The sequence below is a fragment of the Mercenaria mercenaria genome, chromosome 16, assembly GCF_021730395.1.
Source record: "Mercenaria mercenaria strain notata chromosome 16, MADL_Memer_1, whole genome shotgun sequence".
Taxonomy (NCBI): domain Eukaryota; kingdom Metazoa; phylum Mollusca; class Bivalvia; order Venerida; family Veneridae; genus Mercenaria; species Mercenaria mercenaria.
This window is the reverse complement of record NC_069376.1, coordinates 17,166,101-17,190,041: the sequence shown is the minus strand read 5'-3', so window position 1 is coordinate 17,190,041 and position 23,941 is coordinate 17,166,101. Positions and strand designations below refer to the sequence as shown.

Sequence of the window (23,941 nt, the reverse complement as noted above, 5' to 3'; positions counted from 1 at the left end):
TAACTTGTTTTATTTTGTTTTCATTTATGAGAAAACCGCAGTTAAATGAGTTGTTACTACATAAGAAATTATTTTTTTATTTATTTTTATTACAAAGACAGTGAAATACTCATAAAATCAAAGTACTGAAAGTATAGAAAGGCTGGCTACCACAAAACACTAAATAACTGTGTGGCAAAGCTGTTTGCAAAATCTGAAACATTATGGATTTTCCGTATCAAACTAAGGCAAGCATAGGGTACTGTTGAGACGAATCATCTTAATTCACTTGAGAAAGGCAGTGTTAGCATATTGCAGACTATAGATGGTGAAAAACATATAGGGTTTGCTACGTCGGGAATAACAATTAGTGAGACAACTAGAACGTAATTCTTACATGGGAATCTGACAAAATATAGACGAAATAATACTTATAGACAACAAAAACAAAATGAACAACGAAAAGAACACATTCGAGCACATTATCGTAACCGTCGGTGGCAAACACAATGTTAAATTTAAACCGTTTATGCCTTATGGTTGGCCTCCACTCGGGCGCTTATACGTCGTCCGAAAAAATTATTACGCCCGACGTATAACCGCCCATCGTGTATAAATAGTGATAAAGCACTAATTAACGTTAATGAATGTGCTTACACATGTCCTTTTACAACTGTATTAGATAATGCTAAAATTCCAATATTTTAGATGATGTTGTTGTCTTTGCTTTGTGAATTTCAGTTATATCCCAGCAAAATGCATTAAAGATGGCTGAAAATACTCATGTTTCCCTCCAAAAAAGTTACAGCTGTAATTTTGAGACATGACCATTTTACAGCTGTAACTTTCAACTAACATTTTTACAGCTGTATGTTTGAAACCTGCCATTGTTTTACACCTGTAAATTTCAACTGTATTTCTGGTTATTTTCAACTTACAGGTCTTTTACAGCTGTAATTTCAAAATACAGGTCTTTTAAAACAGGTTCTTTTTTCGTACATGTAGATACAAGTAAAATATTCTTAAATATTTCATTAAGCCAATAAGTGTCTGATGTCTGAAGTCTGAACACTACTAGCTTCTTATAAAATATTGGTTTACCCGCAGATTAAAGTAGATTTACCCGTAGAGCGATTCTATTACAGTTATCGAGGCCATTTAGAGGACGTTTTTGTTATGTTTCGGTTTTTTAAGCACACGTATTAAAATAGCACTTGAATTACCATTTTGGCAAGTGTACGAGTAGTTATGACGTTTTCCTAATTTAATCTTTTTTTGTTTTGTCTCTTGAATGTGTATGCTATGTATATAAAACAAAATCCAAAGGGACCGCAAAATTGTTTATTATTGTGACGTGTGCATAAACATTTCAGTATGTCTGAGTAATATGCCACAGATAAGATTTTCATGTACAGAACTATTTAAACTAATGATATAGGACTTACGTGGATCCAGATATTTTACGGAGAGTGAACCTTCAACTTTGGACACAGTAAGACCTGAAACCTCTATTTCGTCATTGCTCTCTATCATGTGAAGAAACTTCCCAAAAGCCTCATCCCTCCCAGGAGAAGGATATATCGATAAAGCTATTCCAAATTTGGCTCTACCTAATAAAAATCAGTCTTTGAATATTTACCTGGTACTGTTGTTTAGAAATTATATAATTCACCTTAAATTAGTTAATTTATGACAGAAAATTCGAAATCTTGTTTATATATGTTAATTTAATACAACTATATTCAAGCTAGACTGTGATCTAAGTTTGAAGCTTTTTTAATCAATCTCGAGTCCTCGTCCTGGAAAAAATAACGCTGGTGTCATATGACAAGGCATGGTCGCGACCCCAGTGGGATCCGAACAAACAACCTCCAGGTTGAGCGCCCGGCACCTTAACTACTAGTACCTCTCCACTTATATATGTTTATAGCAGCAGAAAATGTCTTTGGGCAAGGTTTAGAGTTCTATTTTTGTTGGTATTTATTGCAAATGTATACTCGGTTATTGAATTCTAAAACATTTTATTTAGATAGTACCTAAAACTTTAAATCATAAAAAAAAATAAAAACTAAAGTTGAGTTCTTGTATATAACGTTAAAGACCGAGTATAATACTAAAGTCTTGATCTGATCATTTCCCAGCATGGTGTTTAAGCTTTTAAGCTCTACCTGTCATGCTATTGATAAAGATATGAATTCCGGAAGAACGTATCAAACTGAAATAATTGTCAAGTACATGCATATTGTATAATATCAGAAAATCTAATAAAATAAATTTAGATCCATTATTTAAGTTGGAAATTATATGTGTTATATGATCATTCATACAGGTGCATACATAAATACAAGGTATGATTAATATATGTGCCACTGACTGATCTCTGGTACTATATTTTCATCTTTATCGTAGGGGGCTTCCGTGTCTTAGTGGCTAATGTCGCTTACTTCAAATTATTTGCTCCTCAACGATTTAGACTCGGGCATTACTTGGAGCATAGAATTTTTCATGTGAGAAAGTCATTCAGCTGGCTTACGGATGGTCGGTGGTTTGGTTCTACCCAGGTGCTCTCCCGTGATGAAATAATGCACTAGAGGTCTTTCTCCACTATGAAAGCTGGAATGTCGCTAAATGACCTATAATTGTGTTAGTTTGACGTTAAATCCACATAAAAACAAAGCAAAACAAAAAAACTCTCACCATGACCAAACAATGAGGCACGTACAGCACTCCTACAAAATCCGTGTAACGTAGCCATACTTTCCTCTACTGCGTTAATCGCAAAGTCTATACCGTAAAGATCTAAAAGCCTAATGCTTCCATGAACTTCAATGGACCCTGTAAAAAATTAGATTGCAGATTTTACAAATACAGTTGAAACCCGGTATCTCAGGTTCAAAGGGATCTAGGGTTTTATTTATAGATACTAGAAATTTGACTTACAATTATATTTTAAGGAGGTAGGTTACCTTGTTACCAGGGTAAATTCAAATTCGTTGAACCGCAGTGATTTTTTTGTATTTCGTGTAATTTATTGTTTTAACTGCTACAATCTCAGTTCCGTTTATCTCTGTCCCTTCAAGTACAAGTTTTATCCAGGTTTGAAGTACATGACCCGCTTAAGGTATTTCATATAGAAAGAAGAAGGAAAATACGGATATTTAACACTTTTCAGTGTGTTTTGGTTTCATTGTTATCCGTAGAAGTCTGCATAATTAATAGTTTTACTAGTATGCGCATTAGCTTTCTAATAAAAGCTAAAAATGTATATGTCGCGGGGCTCGTGTTTCCATGGTAACGCATTTTCTCTCATTTTTCAACAATTATGTATGAAAACGGGTTTTTTCGACGGCTTCAGTGCCATTTTTTTATTGACCAACATGGAATATTTGGGCAATATGATTAGCAAAATACCAAGAACTTTACATGGTAGTATGTTTTTCTTAAAGTTTAGAGTAACCACGGCAACAGAGATGTTTAAAATAGCTTATATGTTGCTTTTTATCGTAATTTCTTATAAAAAAAAATATTATATAAAATTACCTTTCTTGTTAATGTAGCTTTAAAACATCTTATTTCTAACGTTAGTAATATTTTCGTATGAATTGCAGTTAATTTAACAAATTTCACAGCTTAAAATACTTACAGCAGTGCATGTCGTCTGACATTTTTATTGAAAAATCGTTCTGCATGCTGCTATTATTCTCATGGATATTGTTGAAATGAAAATAAAAAGCCGAAGCTGTGTTCCTTAAATAGACCAGTGTCAACGCTTTTGAATTTTACAATTAGACATATAGGTCATGGGCTTCGTTTCCATGGTAACATCAATTTAATTCAAGACACCACAATTTTATACTGAAATCTGAACAATTTTAGAGCTTAGTTTTAGTATTTAAGTAACAAATTATCAACGGAAACTGGGAAATAGGTATAGCAAATCAAACTGCCCAATTTTTGTTTGTAAATGACCGTAATAAGTTACCTTTCAGCCAACTATATTCCCAATCACATCAGTCACCATCATCCATTTTCTTACATTCCGCATAACATTTCAATATAATTACATAAAAGAAGCAAAATATTGATCATTTTTCAGAGCAAAAGACTAATAAAAAGTATTTCAGCAAATAATGGCTGTTTAAAAATAGTTCAAATAAAGAAAAGGCACAGAATAACGTACTTTCAAAAGAAAAAGCTATTAATTTTGCGCGGTAACTGACACGTAACGTCATGACGTCAATGCCGTCGTTTTAAGGCAACAATGTTTTGAAGCATTTCTGCGGCAATTCATTCATTATTTCTGCATTATTAAACCATTAAACATAAGATCGGAGGCAGGTTCAAGATTTATTTCCAGAAGAATAGATATACAAACACATTTAGTTTGTCGTAAACGTCGTCGTAAATCGTCACGTTAGCTTCCGGTTGGACATGCGCACTTACAAATATCAAGGTAACCTACCTCCTTAAGAAAGTGTTATCAAGACGGGACTTGAAAATGCCTTCGAGATTACAGGAATGTTTAAAACAAGCGAGTACGAGATATCGGGTTTCAACTGTATGTAAATAAGTAATCAAACAGATCAATCTATAACTTGCTGTAGGAATGTATATTGATAAGTAATCAAACAGATCAATTTATAACTTGCTGTAGGAACATAACAAAAAAGATTTGTACTACAGAAATACCAACATAGTCTCGTATTACAATGAATTGCATACGAGATCAAGTGATTTTCATAGTTTATGAAAAGAAACAGCGATGATCTCCTGTCATAATATTCATTTCAATTTTCTAAATACGTCATTCTTTTATAATTTTTACCCTGTTAAATACGTTTCCATAAAAATGTAACCATTCTGCAAAGTTATTATTCCAAGAAGTAATGCGCCTAAGATATAGAAGACATATTTTGTTCAACTGAAACGAAATTTAACCCTGAGACTGCCGGGGGCAAGTGATTCTGTCTTTGCGACCAGTGCAGACCAAAATCAGCCTGTACACAGTCTGATCACGTTATCCAGTGTTTGCCATTCAGTCAGTGTTTATTTGGTAAGCACCCTTTTAAAAGTTAATGGCACTGTCCAGATTGAACGATGGACACGTTTATTATATCAGTTTAGCATGGTAAGGGCTAAGAATGTTATGATAACTCGTATTCAAACATTACTGAGGAGCAACACTGAAATATTTCAGTTTTCGGAGAGTAATAAGTTCTATATGAGCCGTGCCATGAGAAAACCAACATAGTGGCTTTGCGACCAGCATGGATCCAGACCAGTCTGCGCATCCGCGCAGTCTGATCAGGATCCATGCCGTTCGTAAACGGTTTCTCTAATTGCAACAGGCTTTGAAAGCGAACAGCATGGATCCTGACCAGACTGTGCGGATGCGCAGGCTGGTCTGGATCCATGCTGGGCACAAAGCCACTATGTTGGTTTTCTCATGACATTTCTTATGTCTTGCTTTTTTTGACTTTAGCGACGTGCGTTACATACAAATGCTCAAATAGAGATACACAACTTTGATGGTTAAGAAAAAAGTTGAAATGGACAATTTTCTATTTTGAGTCTAGGTAGCATGCCTTTGATATTTGCTTTACAGCTCAATAGAAAATGAAGATGCACATTTCTCACTTTGCTTAGTTTGGTCTTTGAAATAAACCCCAGAGATATTTGAATCTATCATAAGAATAGGCTCAAGAGTCTCGATTACGTCTCAGTATATACATTATGTAGATTTTTGAAATGAAAATACGATTTACTACTTTTCAAATTCTTTCTTTTATCATTGTTTTACCTTTTAACCTTTATCATTTAACTAATTATATTTGACACAAGTAATTTTTGCAAAGTACACCATATCAGAAGTTATTATATTTAAATATTACAACTTTCTATAATCTGGAACAACTGATTGTTTGATACGTATTAGACCTTCCTGCTATAATACCGTATAACATAGTGTTTAGATATCTGTCAATGATGTATAAACAATATTGTATTATTGATCTATATACAAAAATCCACAGTTGTTGATTGCTTATACGTCGATGCATGAATATAAATATGAAAAAATATTTAATTTAAATTTTCATAACATTTCATTTTGAAATCAGTGGGAAAATATGAGAAAATACAAGTAATTATCATACTAAAGGGAAGTAATTCTGAAGAAAATACACCAACAATGGTTTTGTTTGGTCCATAATTAAATTTTAAAGATACTAGTATTCAATGCGCAACTTCTACTAAAATTGTTTATTTCAAATGCTAAAATCAAATATAAAATAGTCTACTTAAATACTAGTGCCTTGACTTATTGTTAAAGGAGTGATGTTTGTGACAGGAGGGAATTCAAATATTGATTAAATAAATTTTTCCAAAGTATGTTATGATTTTGTAACATTTATTTATTTTTTCTGGAACATTTTCCCCAGACCGTAAGTTACTATTTTTTTCATTAAATCGCGACTACACTTCATCTTTCAGTATATGAGTATGCTTATTACTTATTACCGTAAATGGTCATGTAAATACTTATTTTAAATACCGTAAATTGTCTTGTAAATACTTATTTAATAAACCGTAAATGGTCTTGAAAATACTTATTTCACATACCGTAATTGGTCTTGAAAATACTTATTTCACATACCGTAAATGGTCTTGAAAATACTTATTTCACATACCGGAAATGGTCTTGTAAAAGTTTGATACACATCTTCCAATTCCAACGCACTTAGATTCACTTTGCCCGTTAGAGCAAAATTCCTTTAAAAAAGAGAAATGTGCTAAGACAACTTACAAATAAGGTCATTCAAAAATGATTCATGTAGGTTTTTATTAATGTATGCATGTGCAATCTAGTTAGAAACCATCGGTATATCCGATGGTGCTATTTAAATTCATGTATACTATTTCCTGGGAAGAGAGATCATTGCTTCAAACTATTTCAATGCATGTCCTACTGTTACCGACGCCATAATTGTACACGTACACAAGGATCCTTCAATAAAGTCAATGTTGAAATGTATTCTTTACAGCTGAATTATGACGTTGATAAAAATAGATATTCATAGTCAGTATAAAACAGCTCATCTTTGAAAATGGATGTTGGAAGAACCATGATATTTATCTTTATGATCATAGCCTTTTATACAACAGGGATAGGTATGTACGACATTCGAACCTGCTAAATGGATAATTTCAAATTTTGAATAGTATTTTGTATTTTTCAAATCTATTTAGGTTATCCTCTATTAAAACAGTCCTACTCATCATACGTTAAAGTTAAAAGGATAGTTCAATACGCTCTGAATTATGCACCCGTTTCGAGGTTTCTTCTGCAAGGAATGGTTTTCTGTAATAAGACGGGGCCCTCCGTGGCGGAGTGGTTAAGGTTAGGTCGCTGACTTCAAATCACTTGCCCTTCACCGATGTGGGTTCGAACCTTACTCTGGGCGTTGAATTCTCACATGAGTGAGGAAGTCATCCAGCTGGCTTATGGTGGTTCTACCAATATGTCCGCTCGTGACGAAATAATTCGTTGAGGGGCACCAGTGGTCTTCCTCCACCATTGAAACTGGAAAGTCACCATATGACCTATAACTGTTGGTGTGACGTTAAACCCAACAGTATAAATAAATGTTATAAGACAGTTTGCACTATGAGTAAAAAAACTCTTTTGCAGCTTAAATGTTTTGTTGATGTTTATTTTAAACATTGGTAGACAAGAACATCAGTTTCTACTAAGGATGGCAACGAATATTCGTTCATTACACGAATATTCCAATACAGTTTTCACTACTCGAATACGCTGAAAAATATAAAATCATAAAAAAATAAATAAAAGCCTAATGAAATAACCAAAACTGTTCGTTTATCTCATTTGCAAAAACCTGCTTTCATTATAAATTCGTGCGAAACTTTCTACTCATGAGTGTACAAGATTCCAAAGTTGAGTTTTGAAATGTTACAAAATGAACAAATAAACTAACATAAACGTTCAAAGGATCACATTTACACCGCACTCACGCACGATCATGGTTACACGGAGAATTTTGATTAAGCTTGAAAATATTTGCTTTTCACTTTTGTACAATACCACAGCTTTTGAATAAGACTTGTGTCATAATGATACTTGTTTTTATTCGATTTATTTGCAGAAAAATTTACTTTGTTGAGGTACTTCTGAAACTAATGCGTATTTCAGAAAGCACTGACTGTTAGATATATTCCTTCCTTGTAAGCTCTAGTGTACAATGGACAAAGCTGATTTATAGGGAGAATGGTCAAATTAAATCAAAGAACAACTTTTCAGCGACGCGGACTTCTGTCGAACAGTATCCATTTTGCAGGTGCCCATGACAAATGCACTTACTCTTGTATATCGTAGAAAGTGATTTTTGACGCGTTTGAACATATAAATTAGCTATCTTTGAATCAGTTACAACTTAACTGACGAGCATGTTGCAAACTTCCAAACACAAAATATAATAATAATAATAATAATAATAAATAAATAAATAAATAATAAAAGAAAACAAAACAAGAAATAGGAAAAGAAAACCTGGTGATCCGGGCACAACTGCCGTTCAATCTTCGCCATTTCAAATCTGTTTTCGTTTCCTGTGAAAAAAAGGCAATGGTGCATGATTGTGTATAATCACATTTCAATTTAACATCTTATTTTTACAATTTCTTCATCCTGAGTATGTAATACAAAAGGCATGTAGAGGTTCTTGAGGCGAAATGTCTTTATGTATCCTTTCACATTTTCCTTCTTGTCTTTGTCAAAGTGTTAGATCACGCACGCACGCACGCACGCACGCACTCAGAAACACGCACGCACACACGCACACGCGCACACGCGAGCACACACACACACACACACATCTGGATCCAGCTGGCTTGCAGAGTGTCGAAGGTTCTACCCAGGTGTCCTAATAAAATCACAGCTTGAATTCATGCACCCTTCTTTATATTGGAAACTATCCATATGACGAATCGTTTAAAGTCAATTTTATACATTTACTTACTATTGAAAACAAACCAAACGCCGTATATGCATGGCATGTCAAACGTTGCTAAATTATATATGTATGTTATTATTATTGTATGTTTGTTATTGTTATTCAATGTCGTGTCATTCATATTCTAAAATTTGCTGTTGTTATTGTATATGTTGTTATTGTTATGGTATGTTCGATATTCTTATGGTAAAAGTCATCATTGTTATTCTATGTTTCGTTATTGTTATTGTATCTTTGATAATTTTATTCAATGTCGTGTCATTCATATTCTAAGTCTTACCATTGTTATTGTATATGTCGTTATTCTTATTGTATGTTCGATATTCTTATGTTGAAAGTCATTATTGTTATTCTGTATTTCGTTATTCTTATAAATATAGAATAACAATAATGACTTTCAACATAAGAATATCGAACATACAATAGGAATAACGACATATACAATAACAATGGTAAGACTTAGAATATGAATGACACGACATTGAATAACAATATCAAAGATACAATAAGAATAACGAAATATAGAATAACAATAATGACTTTTAGAATATGAATGACACGACATTGAATAACAATAACAAATATACAATAATAATATTAACATACATATATAATTTAGCAACGTTTGACATGCCATAGACGTATGCAAATATTAAAAAGAGTGTTTATTTCGAGTGGTCCATTCAGTATATGCGTTTCACAAAAAGTAATTAAACCTGTCCATGTTTCTTGTCTTGACTGGAAGGACTGTTGGTTCGGGTATACATTTGTCCCAAATAGGATAACGAATCCGCAGGATTTACATTCATCTTTTGTGTTCGTACCGACGGGCAGTTTGCACGTATCCTTACACGGACCTACAACGAACAACTCCATATTCGCCAACAATACCTGTTTATCTATTGTCATCACTGGTGGTACCGAAAACTCGATAGCAGTATTTCCTGTTGTAATTAAAAATAATTTCATGAATTAAATCGATGATGTAAGAAAAACATTCTATAAAAATAAAATAAAATTGAATTAAAAACGCAGATGATATAATGCGATAATGATGTGTTTAAGAAAACAATATAATAGTAACAGAAACAAGAGGGCAAAGATGGCCCTAAGTCACTCACCTGAGAAACACACCATAACAGTGTAAACATGTTTGACATAGTGATTCATGAAAACATATTCTGGCCAATTTTGATTAAGATTGGACCAAAAATATGGTCTTTTGAGTTTAAACAAGTATTTTATTAGGTGTGACCTAGTGACCTAAATTTAGACCCCAAACGAACTATATTCAAACTTGACCTAGATTTCATCAAGGCAATCATTCTTTCCAAATTTCATGAAGATCAATTGAAAATTATAGCCTCTATCACATACCCAAGGGTTTCTTTTATTTGACCTAGTGACCTACTTTTTGAACCCAGATGACCCATATTAAACAATACCTAGATCTCATCAAGGCAATCATTCTGACCAAATTTCACGTAGACAAACTGAAAAAAATACAGTCTCTATCGCATACACAATGTTTCTCTTTAATTTGACCTAGTGACCTAGTTTTTTCTATCCCAGATGACCCATATTCAAACCTGACCTAGATTTTACCAAGGCCATCACTCTGACCAAATTTCATGAAGATGAATTGAAAAATACAGCCTCTATTGCATACACAAGTTCTTCTTTGATTCGATCTAGCGACCTACTTTCTGACCCTAGATGAATCATATTCAAACTCAAGCTAGATTTCATTAAGGCAATCATTCTACCAAAATTCATGAAAATCAATTGAAAAATACAGCCTCTATAGCATACGCAATGTTTTTCTTTGATTTGATCTAGTGACCTAGTTTTTTTCCCCAGATAACCAATATTTAAACTTGTTCTAGATTTTATCAAGGCAATCATTCTGAATAAATTTTATGAAGATCAATTGAAAAATTCAGGCTCTATCGCATACACAATGGTTTGATTTGACCAAGTGACCTAGTTTTTAATCCCAGATAACCCATTTTCAAACCTGGCCTAGATTTCATGAAGATAATCATTCTGACCAAAATACATGAAGATCAGTTGAAAAATACAGCCTCTATCGCATACACAAGCTAAATGTTGACAGACAGGCAGACAGACAGACAGACAGACAGACAGACGACGGATACCGGACATCGAGCGATCACAAAAACTCACTTGGGCATTGCTCAGATGAGCTAAAAAGTTTATGTCTGTCTCTCTGTCTGTCTCTGTCTGTGTGTAAGACCTATTTGTTATAGAGGTACAAAATGGTTCGGTAATGGACCTTATCTGAACGACTTTACGCAGTTTCTATACTTTTAATACTAGTAGTGCGTTTTTCTAATTTAAAATACGACCAAGGCAAGGTGGTGACCAGGTGTGGGTACACAACTTCACATGTTTATAATAAATGTTCATGGAAAAGAATGAAAGACGTTTAATGAAATTCTACCAATTAGTCGGTTTGTTATGTACAGATCTGTAGATTTTTAAACAATTAAAGGGCAATAACTCTAAGGAAAATTGACCAATTAAAAAAAATGACAGGCATCATCGAAGTATGTTGATTCATATTTATTTCAAGTTTCATGAAATTCTACCAGCTTGTTACTGAGAAATTGCTGCAGACGTGGATTTTTCATTAAATCAAGGGCAATAACTCTAAGGGAAATTGACCAGTCAAAAAAAAATTTGACGGGCATCATCGCAGTATGTTGGTGCATGTTTATTTCAAGTTTTATGAAATTCTACAAAATAGTTACTGAGAAATGGCTGCGGATGGACATTTCTGGGCATTTTTCATTAAATCAAGGGCAATAACTCTAAGGAAAATTGACCAATAAAAAAAAAACAAAAAAAAAACTTGACGGGCATCATCGCAGTATGTTGGTTCATGTTTATTTCAAGTTTCATGAAATTCTACCAACTAGTTACTGAGATATGGCTGCGGACGGACGCACGGACGGACGGACGTGACGGACTGACAGCGCCATTTCAATACCCCCCTCCCGATTTCATCGGCGGGGGATATTAAAACTTCTGATTTAATGTCACCCTTGGTACTGGCTTCGGTAAGGTCTGGGTATATACCGGTATATCTTTAACGTATGCTCTTACGCCAATAATGAAATGTCATCGAATCTAAAGCGAAGTTTTGATTTACAGTTTTTTTATAACATTTCACCAAATTGTACATGTTACATAATTTTTTTGCGGACAAAGCCAGATGGCGGATATTTGAACTGCAACGTGTGACCTAATGACCGTGTCTGGCATGTAGAAAGCTGTTGACAGATGTCTGCACGCATATTCGTAAGTTCTTTTGACGATGGAATATATAATCGAAATTGTCCCGCCGCAAAACTTTCAATAATGCACTCTCATCCAGTCATAGACGATATCTGAATGGACAGACCAATCAAATCGCTAGACTGGTTAAGAATGTGTGATCAATAATTTCGACATTTAAGAATTGTTTCATACTCTGCGAGTTTGAACAAAAAATAGCATCTAAGAAAAATAAAAGCAGGTCACAGCGGACGATTTTATTCTATAGGGCATTTTCTTCAACTACTGTTTAAGCACTCTGAAATTAAGTAACAGTGAAAAAAATATTGGGGGGATCTTTTTAAGATATGTTATATCCCATTTAATGTTATATATGGAATTTAGGTGTCTACCAGTATTATATAAACATTAAGGTCACTAACAAATCTCCTTCCTTTTTACAGTACCAAGTCCACTTTTTTCATAAATCTAAAAACATTTTGATGTTAAGATTTAAAAAACAACAATATATTTTGCTGCTTTAATTACAATAATAATGCTTCAAAATGGAAAGACAAGAGTTTGGATCACTGTGCATTCGAAAGAAAAAAACGTTTAAAAACTGGTGAATTTTGATATTTTAGTTCTTTTTGTTTCAGTTTATATTTCCTAGATAATATGAAATATTTCAATTTTAGCTAATCTCAGAAAAATATTAGAACCAAACCTGATTAACCGACAACTGTTACATCAGCTGCCAAAAAAGGTTATTTTTACGCAACAGGTGCAATCTGTTTGATTAAATTATACACTGGTGATTTAGAATTTATTTTTCGGCACAAATTTTGTAAGAAAGACAAATTCAAAGGATTTTTTTTCAAAATGGCGGTTATCCTGAAATACATCCTTAACAATTCCACTAAAATAAGATTAATCAGCATTTACATAATAAATGCATTAACAAATTGTTGTCCAATGTTTAGTAGACGATACTGTATCTGAACACACTTGGGTTTTTTTTGTAACATTTCTTGTGATGAATTTTGGTCGTTTGTCTGAAAACGGACCTTGTTTATGATGTTATCGCTAAGTTTCTCCGATGTAAGTGTGCTATAAAAAATATATCAAAAATATTGATACCTGTTAAGCTCATATAATATAGGTATTATTGTATTGTCCACTGTAAAAGAAAATATAAATTACATAAATTATAGTTTTCAATGATACTTGGGCGATTGATCATTTCGCAGTCGATAACGCACGCGACTGTAGTGATTCGAGAATATTATTATGGTCCTGTCAATTACGAATTATTGTTAAGCAGATAATGATACCAAAAGCATGGGCTCAAAAGGCATTAAAATATTATATAACTTTAATGATAAGCCAAAATGCTTACTTGCAGTTAGAAGTACTGATATAGATTTACATCATGTCTGTCTATTATAGTAAATGTTTAATCAGTTTAGTATTCATTCTTGATTGTAATGCAATTTCGCGACCCGAATGGGTTTGAGAGTTGTACTGCCTAAGGCTCACGACAATTCAGATTACGGAGTGCTAGTCTAGTACGACTTATAAATAAATCAGAATGTATATTATGCATCAGATGCAGTTTTTTCTCAGGATTTTTGTTTTGACCCATCCGTTTACAGACAAATATATCGATCAATCGACAAACCGATCGGTCTATCTGCTCGCTTGTCCGTCCGTATCCAGTCGTCCGTCCGTCTTGTCTGCACCCATCCATCCTTTCATCCATCTAATCATTTAATCCGAATGTATGATTATCAATTCATCCATCCACCGACCGACTGACGAACCGGCTGGCTGATCCGTCCCTCCTTCCGTCTCCTTTCGTCCATCCATCCTTCGCAAATTCTATCATTGCATACTCAACTATTTATTTTGTCATCTCATCAAATTTCGTCTTTCGCTGTAAATGATTTAGGCATTACCTGCCTGAAGTAACAATAATTTATTATTTATCGCTAAATGAGTTAATAAATATTTCTTTGTCACACCATTAACAATCTCAAAGGGTGTTATATTCTTTCAGTATCCCCCCCCCACACACACACACACACAACACCCCACTGACTTTAGGTAAATCTGCTGGTCAAATTTATATATCTAACTATAATTACTTTTACTTCTTTTAAGAATATGTTTCTTTAAGTGATTCATATTTCTTTGTCACAAATGACGATAACATATAACCTACCCTCTTTTGTATCCATTAAAGTCATGTCATATATATCTCGAAGAGAAATCTGGAACCGGTCATGTAAGAATGTGGCAATCATGTTTTTGCCTTCTAATATGCCTTTTTGTTCCAGCGATCCATACTCCATCATCAGTTCAAAGCTGATAACAGTTTTTATCCCTATAATAGAACAGACTTTCAAGTTTACTGCAGCATTGTAAATACCAGGACAAAATATAGAGTGTAAAGATTAATAAATTATTATCTTCCATAGACAGAGAGGCTAAACGTAACCAAAGGATGTAAGGAAAGTTCGTTCCAAATGGAAAAGTAAATCATGGAAAGGATGGTGTATATAGTTTTCAATCATATTAAATGCTGATATGTAAACGTTTTCCCGCTGCAGAAATTTGGTAAATTTCAAATTTTCTTAATAGACAAAAAAAAACACATTTTGTTCGATCTAAGTACTAAGTTCGGAAATTTTCAATTTTTGAAAATAAACAAGCAAATTTTTCGTTGATTTTAACACAAACATTTGATGTCAGATCTGAATTATTATTTGTACAATTTAAATTCAACTACTATAATGTAAAACTAAGCAAATAACTTTTTTTGTGTTGTTATGTATGGAAGTAGCCTACCTCGACAAATTTTAGTAAAAATGCCATTTTCTACACAAGAAAAATGTACGCAAGGGAAGATTTTCACCGAATGTCATACATTCATCTCAACCTATTCAATAGTACAACCCTAATCATAGTCATATGTCGTCTTTCAGAGAATGGTATGAATCTTCTCTGTTTTCTTTTACATCTCAGTAAGATAATATCGCCATTTTCATTACCGAAACGAACATTTTTTTACACCCTTTATTTCAGAAAACTGTAACGCTCTCCCGACCAGTTTTAAACTTCTAACAAAAGGAAGACACTATTTGAAGATCTTTATTGTTTCGTTCGTTTTCAGTTTGGCTGTCAGCCGGCAGGTAAACCACTTTGTTTCTGATCGAACTCTTGTGAATATTTGGTCTAACAGAGGTCACACTTTATGAGATGGTAGCATGTTTTCAGTAGATGATCTCTCTTGTTTTGGAGACCAGTAGGTTACAGGTCAGTGTTCCTGAGGTTTGTCGTTCTTCAGGTGTCGGCTTGAACATGTTTCTTTATATATTTGATACAATGTCAACTACATGTAGTTGTATTAGTGAAGAGATGTAAAACTTTACGGTCACGGAGACCCCTTCGTATGAAATGGAATAACCCTTTATTTCATGTTCTTATAAGTATCCCATACTCAGAGAAACAGGCAAATGAAAATATCAAAATAGCTCATAAAATAACACTATTCCAAAAATGAAGGAACCTTAAAGTTTTAAAATCGATGGCATTGGAATATTACCTAGTAAAAATTTTAGCTTTAGCCTTATTGTTGATGTTGTCGAAAATGTTAAAAGCATGAAAAGACAATACAAATATATTATGTTCTCAGTACTTATTCAAAAGTAGAAATGATTACATGTAGGAGAAACCTAGTTATTGTTGAATTGTGAAAAACAAATTTTCTTGTTTCCACAGTTACTTCTCTGGTTTCACCATTTATTTAACTTTTTTTCTTTCATAAACAAAACTTGACTTTTATAAAACAACAGAAAATAGAAATTCACTTATTCTAAAGACAGAACCATAAATGAATAATCAAAGGGCAATAACTCTGTGAAATATCATCCAACCAAACACGAAGACAATATGCGCATCTGCTCTTGAAAGTGAAACTTCCTATGAAGTTTCGCTAAATTCCAACCTGCGGTTGCTGAGTAATATTTAGCGCCATGTACGCATTTCAAATTTAATCAAATACTTGACTTAAAAATATGTTTAAAACGAAATGTCAAACAGCATGACTGTCTTAATTAATCTACAAATACGGCCGGGGTTTGATATTACTTGTGTAGAATAGTTCACAATCATTTGCGCCCTAATGGAACTATTCCGCAAGACGTTTTACCATTTCCAGTTTTGTATAAACAATGAAGCGTGAAGTCCCGCCATTTGGTGCGCCAAAACAGTTCTATCATATTTGATGTATATTTTACAATAAAAGACATATTAGAATCGAAATAAGTTATAGTAAAACTGTGTTTGAACACTTATATACTCGTGCGGTTCTACGTCGAATGAAATTTCACTCGGGTTACGCCCCCTCCACCTCCAACCTCGTGAAATTATTACGCCCCCCCCCCCCTCCACCCTCGTGAAATTATTACGCCCGGTGTATAACCGCCAACCGTGTATAAGCAGTGAGAAAAAACACGATTTGGCTATATATTATTTCTTAAATATCCATGTAAACATGATATTTGTACAAACGAACATGTAATGCCACAACAAAGAATGTTTAACTAATGACAGTAAATCTGCTGATAGTTAGTTTATATGTCTAACCAAGTTAAATGCATTTGATGTGGGCTGTATAACCAGGTTTGATATTTGTGTTATAAATTATCTAGATTTAAATCAATATCTAATGATAAAGCAGTTCACAACAAGAAATATCTTTAAAAATGATAGTCGGCGAATTGTAATAAGGAAATAAGTTTGTGAATTTTTCATCTAACATTCATCTTTCATCTAACATTTTTCAAATTGCAAAACTAAACACCGCACTTTAACAATTTAAATGGTTCTCTTTTAATTTTTCTCAAAGGTTTCGTAGGGTTGCAATTTTGTTTCGTTTATCCTTAGACGAATAATTACAGCATTAGTTTGATGAAGATTCATGAAGCGGTTCATGAGAAGAGGTCATTAAACGTGTTTATATTTTTAGCTAAATTGGTCCCTATCCCCATTTGTAACAAAATAGCAGGAGACCTTACTATATTGTTACACATCGAGTTTGATAAAAATCCATTACATTTTAGTGGTTAATGCGAAGAAAGGCATATCTACTTTTAACTATAGTGGTCCCTAATAGGACCCAAGTTCCTATATAAATAAATTTGGAAGAGGACCTTATAATGATGCTCCAGACCAAGTATGACAAAGATCCACCAAGCTGTTCATGAGACGCTGTATAAGTAAAATCTGGAAAGTAGATCCCTCGAAAGCACCGAAAACAAGGCAAACAGTGAAAATTGCAGACTCGGTTTGATTGAGTCTGTTCATGAGCAGTAATGGAAAATGCAACACTGCCCACGCCCCCTAGCACCGGCTTAAGCGGTATTCAATCTTCTAATCTAAATGAATTGAAATCAATGATCCCGAAGAACCAGAAAATATTACAACACTGAGATGAAGTCAAAGGCATTTCTAGTTTTAGCTCTAGCAGCCCCTAAAAGGGGTCAAATGTCCCAGCTGAACAAAGTTGGCTGCGGGCCTAATAAAGATGCTACAAATCAAGTTTGATTAGAATACATGAGAAAAAATCAATTATAGGATTTTTTTATTTATTATTTTCATTTATTTCTAAAATAGGCCAACTGATCCGGCTTTCACAAATGCATATTCGCTATTCATGAATCTTTGAACAATGACGTCACACCTATAAAAAAGTGAAGGTCAAGCAAAACATACAATTGTAATTATTTCAATATTTCTGTTTCGTAAGCAAAGTTTCACCGTATAGTCATATCACATAGATAAACTGTATGCAGCGTACCTTCATTTCAGTGTAATGAGATTCAGTCATTATATAGCATATATATAATGAAACAGATTTCAACTGAGTTCAATATTTGCATACCATACTAAAGAAAAATATTCATATATAATAAATCAGTTAAATAATTTATAACAAATACATCAAAGCAAACAAGTACTCATTTTAATATGCAATCTGAATAAGTCACAAAAGCAAGAAAACTTTTCATATACAGACGACAATTGTAACAAGGAAAATCTTTTAAAAAGCACTTCTCTACATAAAAGACTCTTATCACACCCTTATTCATGTGATACGCAGACCGTATTCAGCTCTTTCTTTAATTTGATATATGTTGGTATTTGAACAGGTTTTTATCATATTTATTAAACTTACTTATCATTTTGAGATATATCAATATTCTTGCTAAATATACTGAGCCAAAGTTAGCTTTAAAACTGTGAACAGCGTCGTTTAGGATAAACGCTTTGTCTACATTTCACTCAGCGTAGCACAATCAACAGAGTGAAAGAAATTGACACTCTCGTCCAATCAGGCAGAGTGTTGCATAAATCTTCCATTTTGATAAATTATCTATAATGCGTTATCAAGCAGTTTGATTTGCAAACTGAAGTCACGTGGCATAGGTAACGAAAACGAATTTAGACGGCGTCGCCGAAAAAAAAGATGAGCACATTATATATTTCAAAAGAAGCAAATAGCTTAAAGATGATTAGGAAATTATACATACAGTTCCACAGAGTCGTGCCGTTTTTAAAAGTTCCCAGATGCATATTAAAAGGTAGTCCAAACAGCATCATCTCGTAATCAATGTCGACTAAAGATTTTATCTTCGTAACAATATCGTTTGTATTTTCAGTTTTAGGTTGTAGTACAAATGAAATAAGATATCCTGGCTCATCTTTAGCAACTACAACAGGAAAATACAATATTAAATACAATATAATGATAACAATGTTACCACACAGACCAAAATTTCATCAAAAATACTTAAGTAATTGCTTAGCTAAGTCTGCTATTTTAGAATCTTCCATTGATTCAGTTATTGTAATTTAATTTGCTATATATATATATATATATATATATATATATATATATATATATATAAAAGAAAAACATCCAATGGGTATTTCTGTCCATATATACTTGTCCAGGAGTAACTTTTAATATTTTCTATCATATTTGTCTTGGACAAGGATCATTACAATGGGTCCTAAACGGGCCAAGACAGATGATAGTAGCTCGGAGAGCTCACTGTCAGGATCAACAGCTTCAGTCAATATGGAAGATGATTCATCGAAACATCTTGGAGAAATTAGTACTAAACTTTCACTAATTGTAACAGCCATCCTTGAGTTGAAAGAGGTGTACAGAAATACAGATAGAGGGAAACCCATTGGATGTTTTTCTTTTTTATTTATTATATACTTGTCCAGGAGTAACTTTTAATATATATATACATATTCACGCAAATATGATATTTCTATTTAACTAAGCACGATATAAAAAACTAAAGTATTTGCTTAAGTATATATCTAATTTCTTTGCATGTATTTCGTTTTCTCTTAAATTCAAAATTGTTGAGGGATCTACTTTCAAGATTTTATTTGATCTATGAAATGGTCATATACGGTTCTAATAACGATAAAAAAAAGTCAGCGATGAAGACGCTTAAGGGTTAAAAAATGTAAATTTTGACCTCTTCATTAAGGAACAACATTGTAATTAGAATATGAATACTTTTTATCAACCGCTTCGTGCGCTACAAATGGAAATATTCCTTGATTAATTTAACGAACTTTTGTAGCTATGTCGTGCAAAAAAGTATTTCAAAAGGTAATAACTAGCAGCACTACAAGCCAGACTTATCAAAATTTTATTATACTTAACTTTATATGTACTTCATATTCCAAAAGTGTAGAAAGACTTGGTGACATCTGTGAATAATTATTATTAATTTCTTATGGCGGTTATGTAGGAAATCTCCTCTAACTGAATATAAATAATACATACCTTCATCAAATTCCATTGTTAGGTTGAACATATCTTTTGGGTTAAGCGCAACGTCGTCGTGTAAAAATTCCACCATTTTTTCAAGTATTTGTTCTTTTTGGAGCAGTTTAACAACGCTCTTGGAAACACGCATATGGAATTGCACTACCGTCGCTTGAAAGAAAACCATACACTCTAATTGTAGTCCTAATTCCTATGTATTTCATTATATGTTTTGCTAAATGCCGTACTGATGTGAAATACTTTAATGAATTTGCAATATATGAGCCGTGCCATGAGAAAACCAACACAGTCTGGTCAGGATCTATGCTGTTCGCTTTTAAAGCCTATTGGACTTGGAGAAACTGTTCGCGAACAGCATGGATCTTGACCAGACTGCGCGGGTGCGCAGGCCGGTCTGGATCCATGCTGGTCGCAAACCCACTATGTTGGTTTTCTCATGGCACGGCTCGTATAATTATTCTCGCTTTGTACTGCCATATTACCTTTAACTTACAAAGGTAAAAACTGTACAGCGGTACTATAAGGGTTGTTTAGAAATAACGTAGACTTTTGCTGTCGAATGTGGCATATTGTGTAAATATCACTGTGAAATATATCGTTGTAATTCGCAACATCTCTGTTAATTGGTCATATATTCCTTTCACATTTTTGGTGATAGGCGAAGCGCGTTTGAATTCGACCGCTAATGTTCGCAATAATAGTACACTTATTTGCCCCAAAATAAGCAAAGTGCAGCAACACATCCGGTCGACATATATCTAGAGTATAGCGTCATTCTGATGTAGGATGCGAAAGAAAACAACGTTTAAATTAAGCGCGTATTACTGCTTACAATGCAAGCAATGTCGTCATCGACTCGCATAGATAATAAGACAGTGGCTTAGTTATGGAGGAGTTTCCGAACATCAACTGAAATTGATAAACTTATGGAGCAGATGCCACAACAATGTGCAGTCATCTGTGTTTGTATCATCAAGTGGTACAAACAATTCTCAAATGGTCCAGAATTGCTTAAAGACAGCGAAGATGGAGGGAGAAAACGGAAAATATGCGAATCAACGTTAACGCCAATGCGTGACGCAATAGATATATATTCCAAAAACTTGCATTGCATACCCTGTCTGAGATGCGTGGCATAAGTGTTCATACATTTTAAGTATTCTAACCAAACAACGTATTATGAATTAAGTATTGCTCATGAAAATTTATAAAATAAAATTTCAAATATGAATTGATGCAAAAAACTTAATGAAAGCAGCACAAAGAAGGTACAACGTCGTTAACGTCGTTGAAATATGATCACCGTGCGCCGGGCCCGTGTAAGTGACTGTTTTCGATAAGGCGGAAATCCTGATTGCATGGACATAGAATCATAACATTTGTAGTGCAGTAAGTAGAAAGATTGCAAATAATGGTGGTGTATTTCTTGTTTTACTTCATTAAAGTATATAAAAGCTAGAGAAAAAGTCTACGTTATTTTGGAAGAGCCACGTACGCGAATAGACAAGTTTAACTAGTCGTGTGTTTTTCTCTGCAAAGGCATTTAGAACATGTAGATGTATAATATTTCATTTTTTAATTCACTAATTCATACAGGACTAGTTTAAAAACATGAAACTCATTTTTTTCTAAGTATAAAATTAAAAAAGGGCCAAAGTTTTGACAAAATGCATATCAGAGTGTGCAAAGTTTCGAAGCTGTAGCTCTTATAGTTTTTGAGAAAAAGTGTACCTAAACAGAAATTTTAACCGACGCCGATAATCAAATGACAATACCTCTTAGATTTTTTTCCAAAAATCAGACATGCTTTTTGTTAAAAAGTTGAAAAAGAAACTTCTCCATGGCCATAAACACATTTAGGGCCGGGCCAAAAATTTAGGGTAGGTCGGGATACCGGAAACAAAACAGAAAAAAGTCCCTACCGTATCTTTCCGATGTATCACGTTTTTGCCGTTTTAGAACTTCTGACTGACCATCTTTGACACAAGATCCACCGTCACTTTTGTCCAAGCACTGTGTAAAAATAAACATGAATCATTCAAGTAGATAATCAAAAATCATATCTAAGTGATTTTGCAGGTATTGAGTAAGTAGCAATAATGAAAATGTAGCCTTTTCAAGGACAGATGACTATCATCAAAAGCTCATTGGTATTAACGTATTAATGTTTGTGACCGAGACCGAGTCGCTATTCTTGCATATAAACCATAAAACGACGATTAAACGTATTGCTTTCATAATGTGATGACTTTATCATTCCGATGCATTTTTAAATTACCATTTTGTTGTTCTTGGAAACAGTAAACCTGTTTTAAATATCCATAACCAGAAATCAACAACGCTATAAACAGCATGTAATGAAGGTTTTTAAACGATTGTTTTAATCTCTTGTTATTACAAACATGACATTTCCAACTATTTTTCATATTACTTAAAATTTGGTAAACAGGAACACAATTTCAAGAATAATAACTTTACATTCGAATTATTTTGAGTACGAACACACATCGGGTACGGATTAGTATGAATGTAGTGCAAAGATTTTAAACATTTTATTTCAATTTTTCGAGAAATTAGATTTAAACATAGCGACTGATACTTACTAAAATAATTTATATCATCCCTAGAAACAAACAAGCGCACAAGTTTCACGCGATTCTTAAACATTCACAGTAACGTACAAAAACTGAATCGACGCCGACTTCTAAAAGGGGAGTAAACAAGGGGTAAAGCGAGTACGAACATTGTTGGGGCAATGCATTTTGGGCATTTTGCGTTGGAAACTGACACTGCAACGCATTCTATGGATTAGATAGCATCTTTTTGCTACAAGAAGAGGTTTACATGAAAGAAACAAAACGCAGATACCAGAGAAATACATAAACGTCCATGGGAAAGCATTGTAAAAATAAAAATCGGGTATGAACAACATATAAATTACCTTGTTTGCTCACAATTTTTCTCCCGTTAATACACCGGCGGATCCAGAGAAAAAAAGGTTTTATGCAAGAATGCCATTTAGCAAATCAATTCAAGTTAATTATTTATGATGTGTAAAATTCAGAACAGCTTTATGTAACATTCATACGGCAAAAGAACGGCTAGATTTTTCTGCACTAAATTAAATCCTGCGTTATATTTTCAGTACTGTATATAATTCGCTGATTTACTGTATTTTTACCTTTATTTGTTATGATTTGCAAATGGGAGTACGTTTTAAATATGATACATGTATTGCCTGGGTGCATTTACATGTAATATCGGGAGAGACACGTTACAACGTCTAACGATGACATGTGACAACATCTTAACGACAACTGTTACACTGTCGCTCCTTGCAATTTTGTTAAAGCAACAAAAATTGGTTGTACGTGTTTATGAGTAAAACGTAATTTTGAAATGAGCCTTTTTTCTATGTATGTTGAAGATTAAACGAAATAATTAGTAATTAATATTTATAAAAGGTTTTAACTGATGGCTGAAAGAAAAAGGTAGAATATGTATTTGTATTAAAACTTTTAATTCAATTTAAGGACAACAATTGATCTTTAACTTCTGAATTACAAGATAAGTTGCATAACATGTACCAAAGACAAACATTAAAAATGCTGTAGGATTAATAAATATACCGAGGTAAATAAGTTGTACAAAGTATTAAAGAATATGGCAAACAAAATATTTAACATTGAAGAATATTGTATCTTTTGAGAGACAGGGTCATTATAAAGTTGTTGATGTTTCACAAAAAGGAGAAATATAACTTTCTCGT

General features: G+C 33.4%; 2 protein-coding genes across 2 annotated transcripts in view; both read right to left on the bottom strand.

Annotated features, from left to right (window-relative positions):
• The window catches only part of LOC123540439 (phosducin-like protein 3), a 478,889-nt gene that overhangs the window by 66,775 nt on the left and 388,173 nt on the right, over positions 1–23,941 (bottom strand). The gene's annotated exons all lie outside the window — the stretch shown is intronic.
• Positions 1–23,941, bottom strand: part of LOC123541127 (uncharacterized) — a 38,344-nt gene that overhangs the window by 13,274 nt on the left and 1,129 nt on the right. Inside the window, exons 2-10 of the mRNA XM_053526204.1 lie at positions 22,095–22,185; positions 20,170–20,322; positions 18,887–19,066; positions 14,515–14,676; positions 9,728–9,955; positions 8,549–8,607; positions 6,669–6,750; positions 2,677–2,814; positions 1,425–1,589 (exon numbers count right to left, since the gene is read on the bottom strand). Of these exons, the coding sequence (XP_053382179.1) occupies positions 1,425–1,589; positions 2,677–2,814; positions 6,669–6,750; positions 8,549–8,607; positions 9,728–9,955; positions 14,515–14,676; positions 18,887–19,066; positions 20,170–20,302 (1,147 nt within the window). The 5' untranslated portion in view covers positions 20,303–20,322; positions 22,095–22,185. The remainder of the gene's footprint in view (positions 1–1,424; positions 1,590–2,676; positions 2,815–6,668; positions 6,751–8,548; positions 8,608–9,727; positions 9,956–14,514; positions 14,677–18,886; positions 19,067–20,169; positions 20,323–22,094; positions 22,186–23,941) is intronic.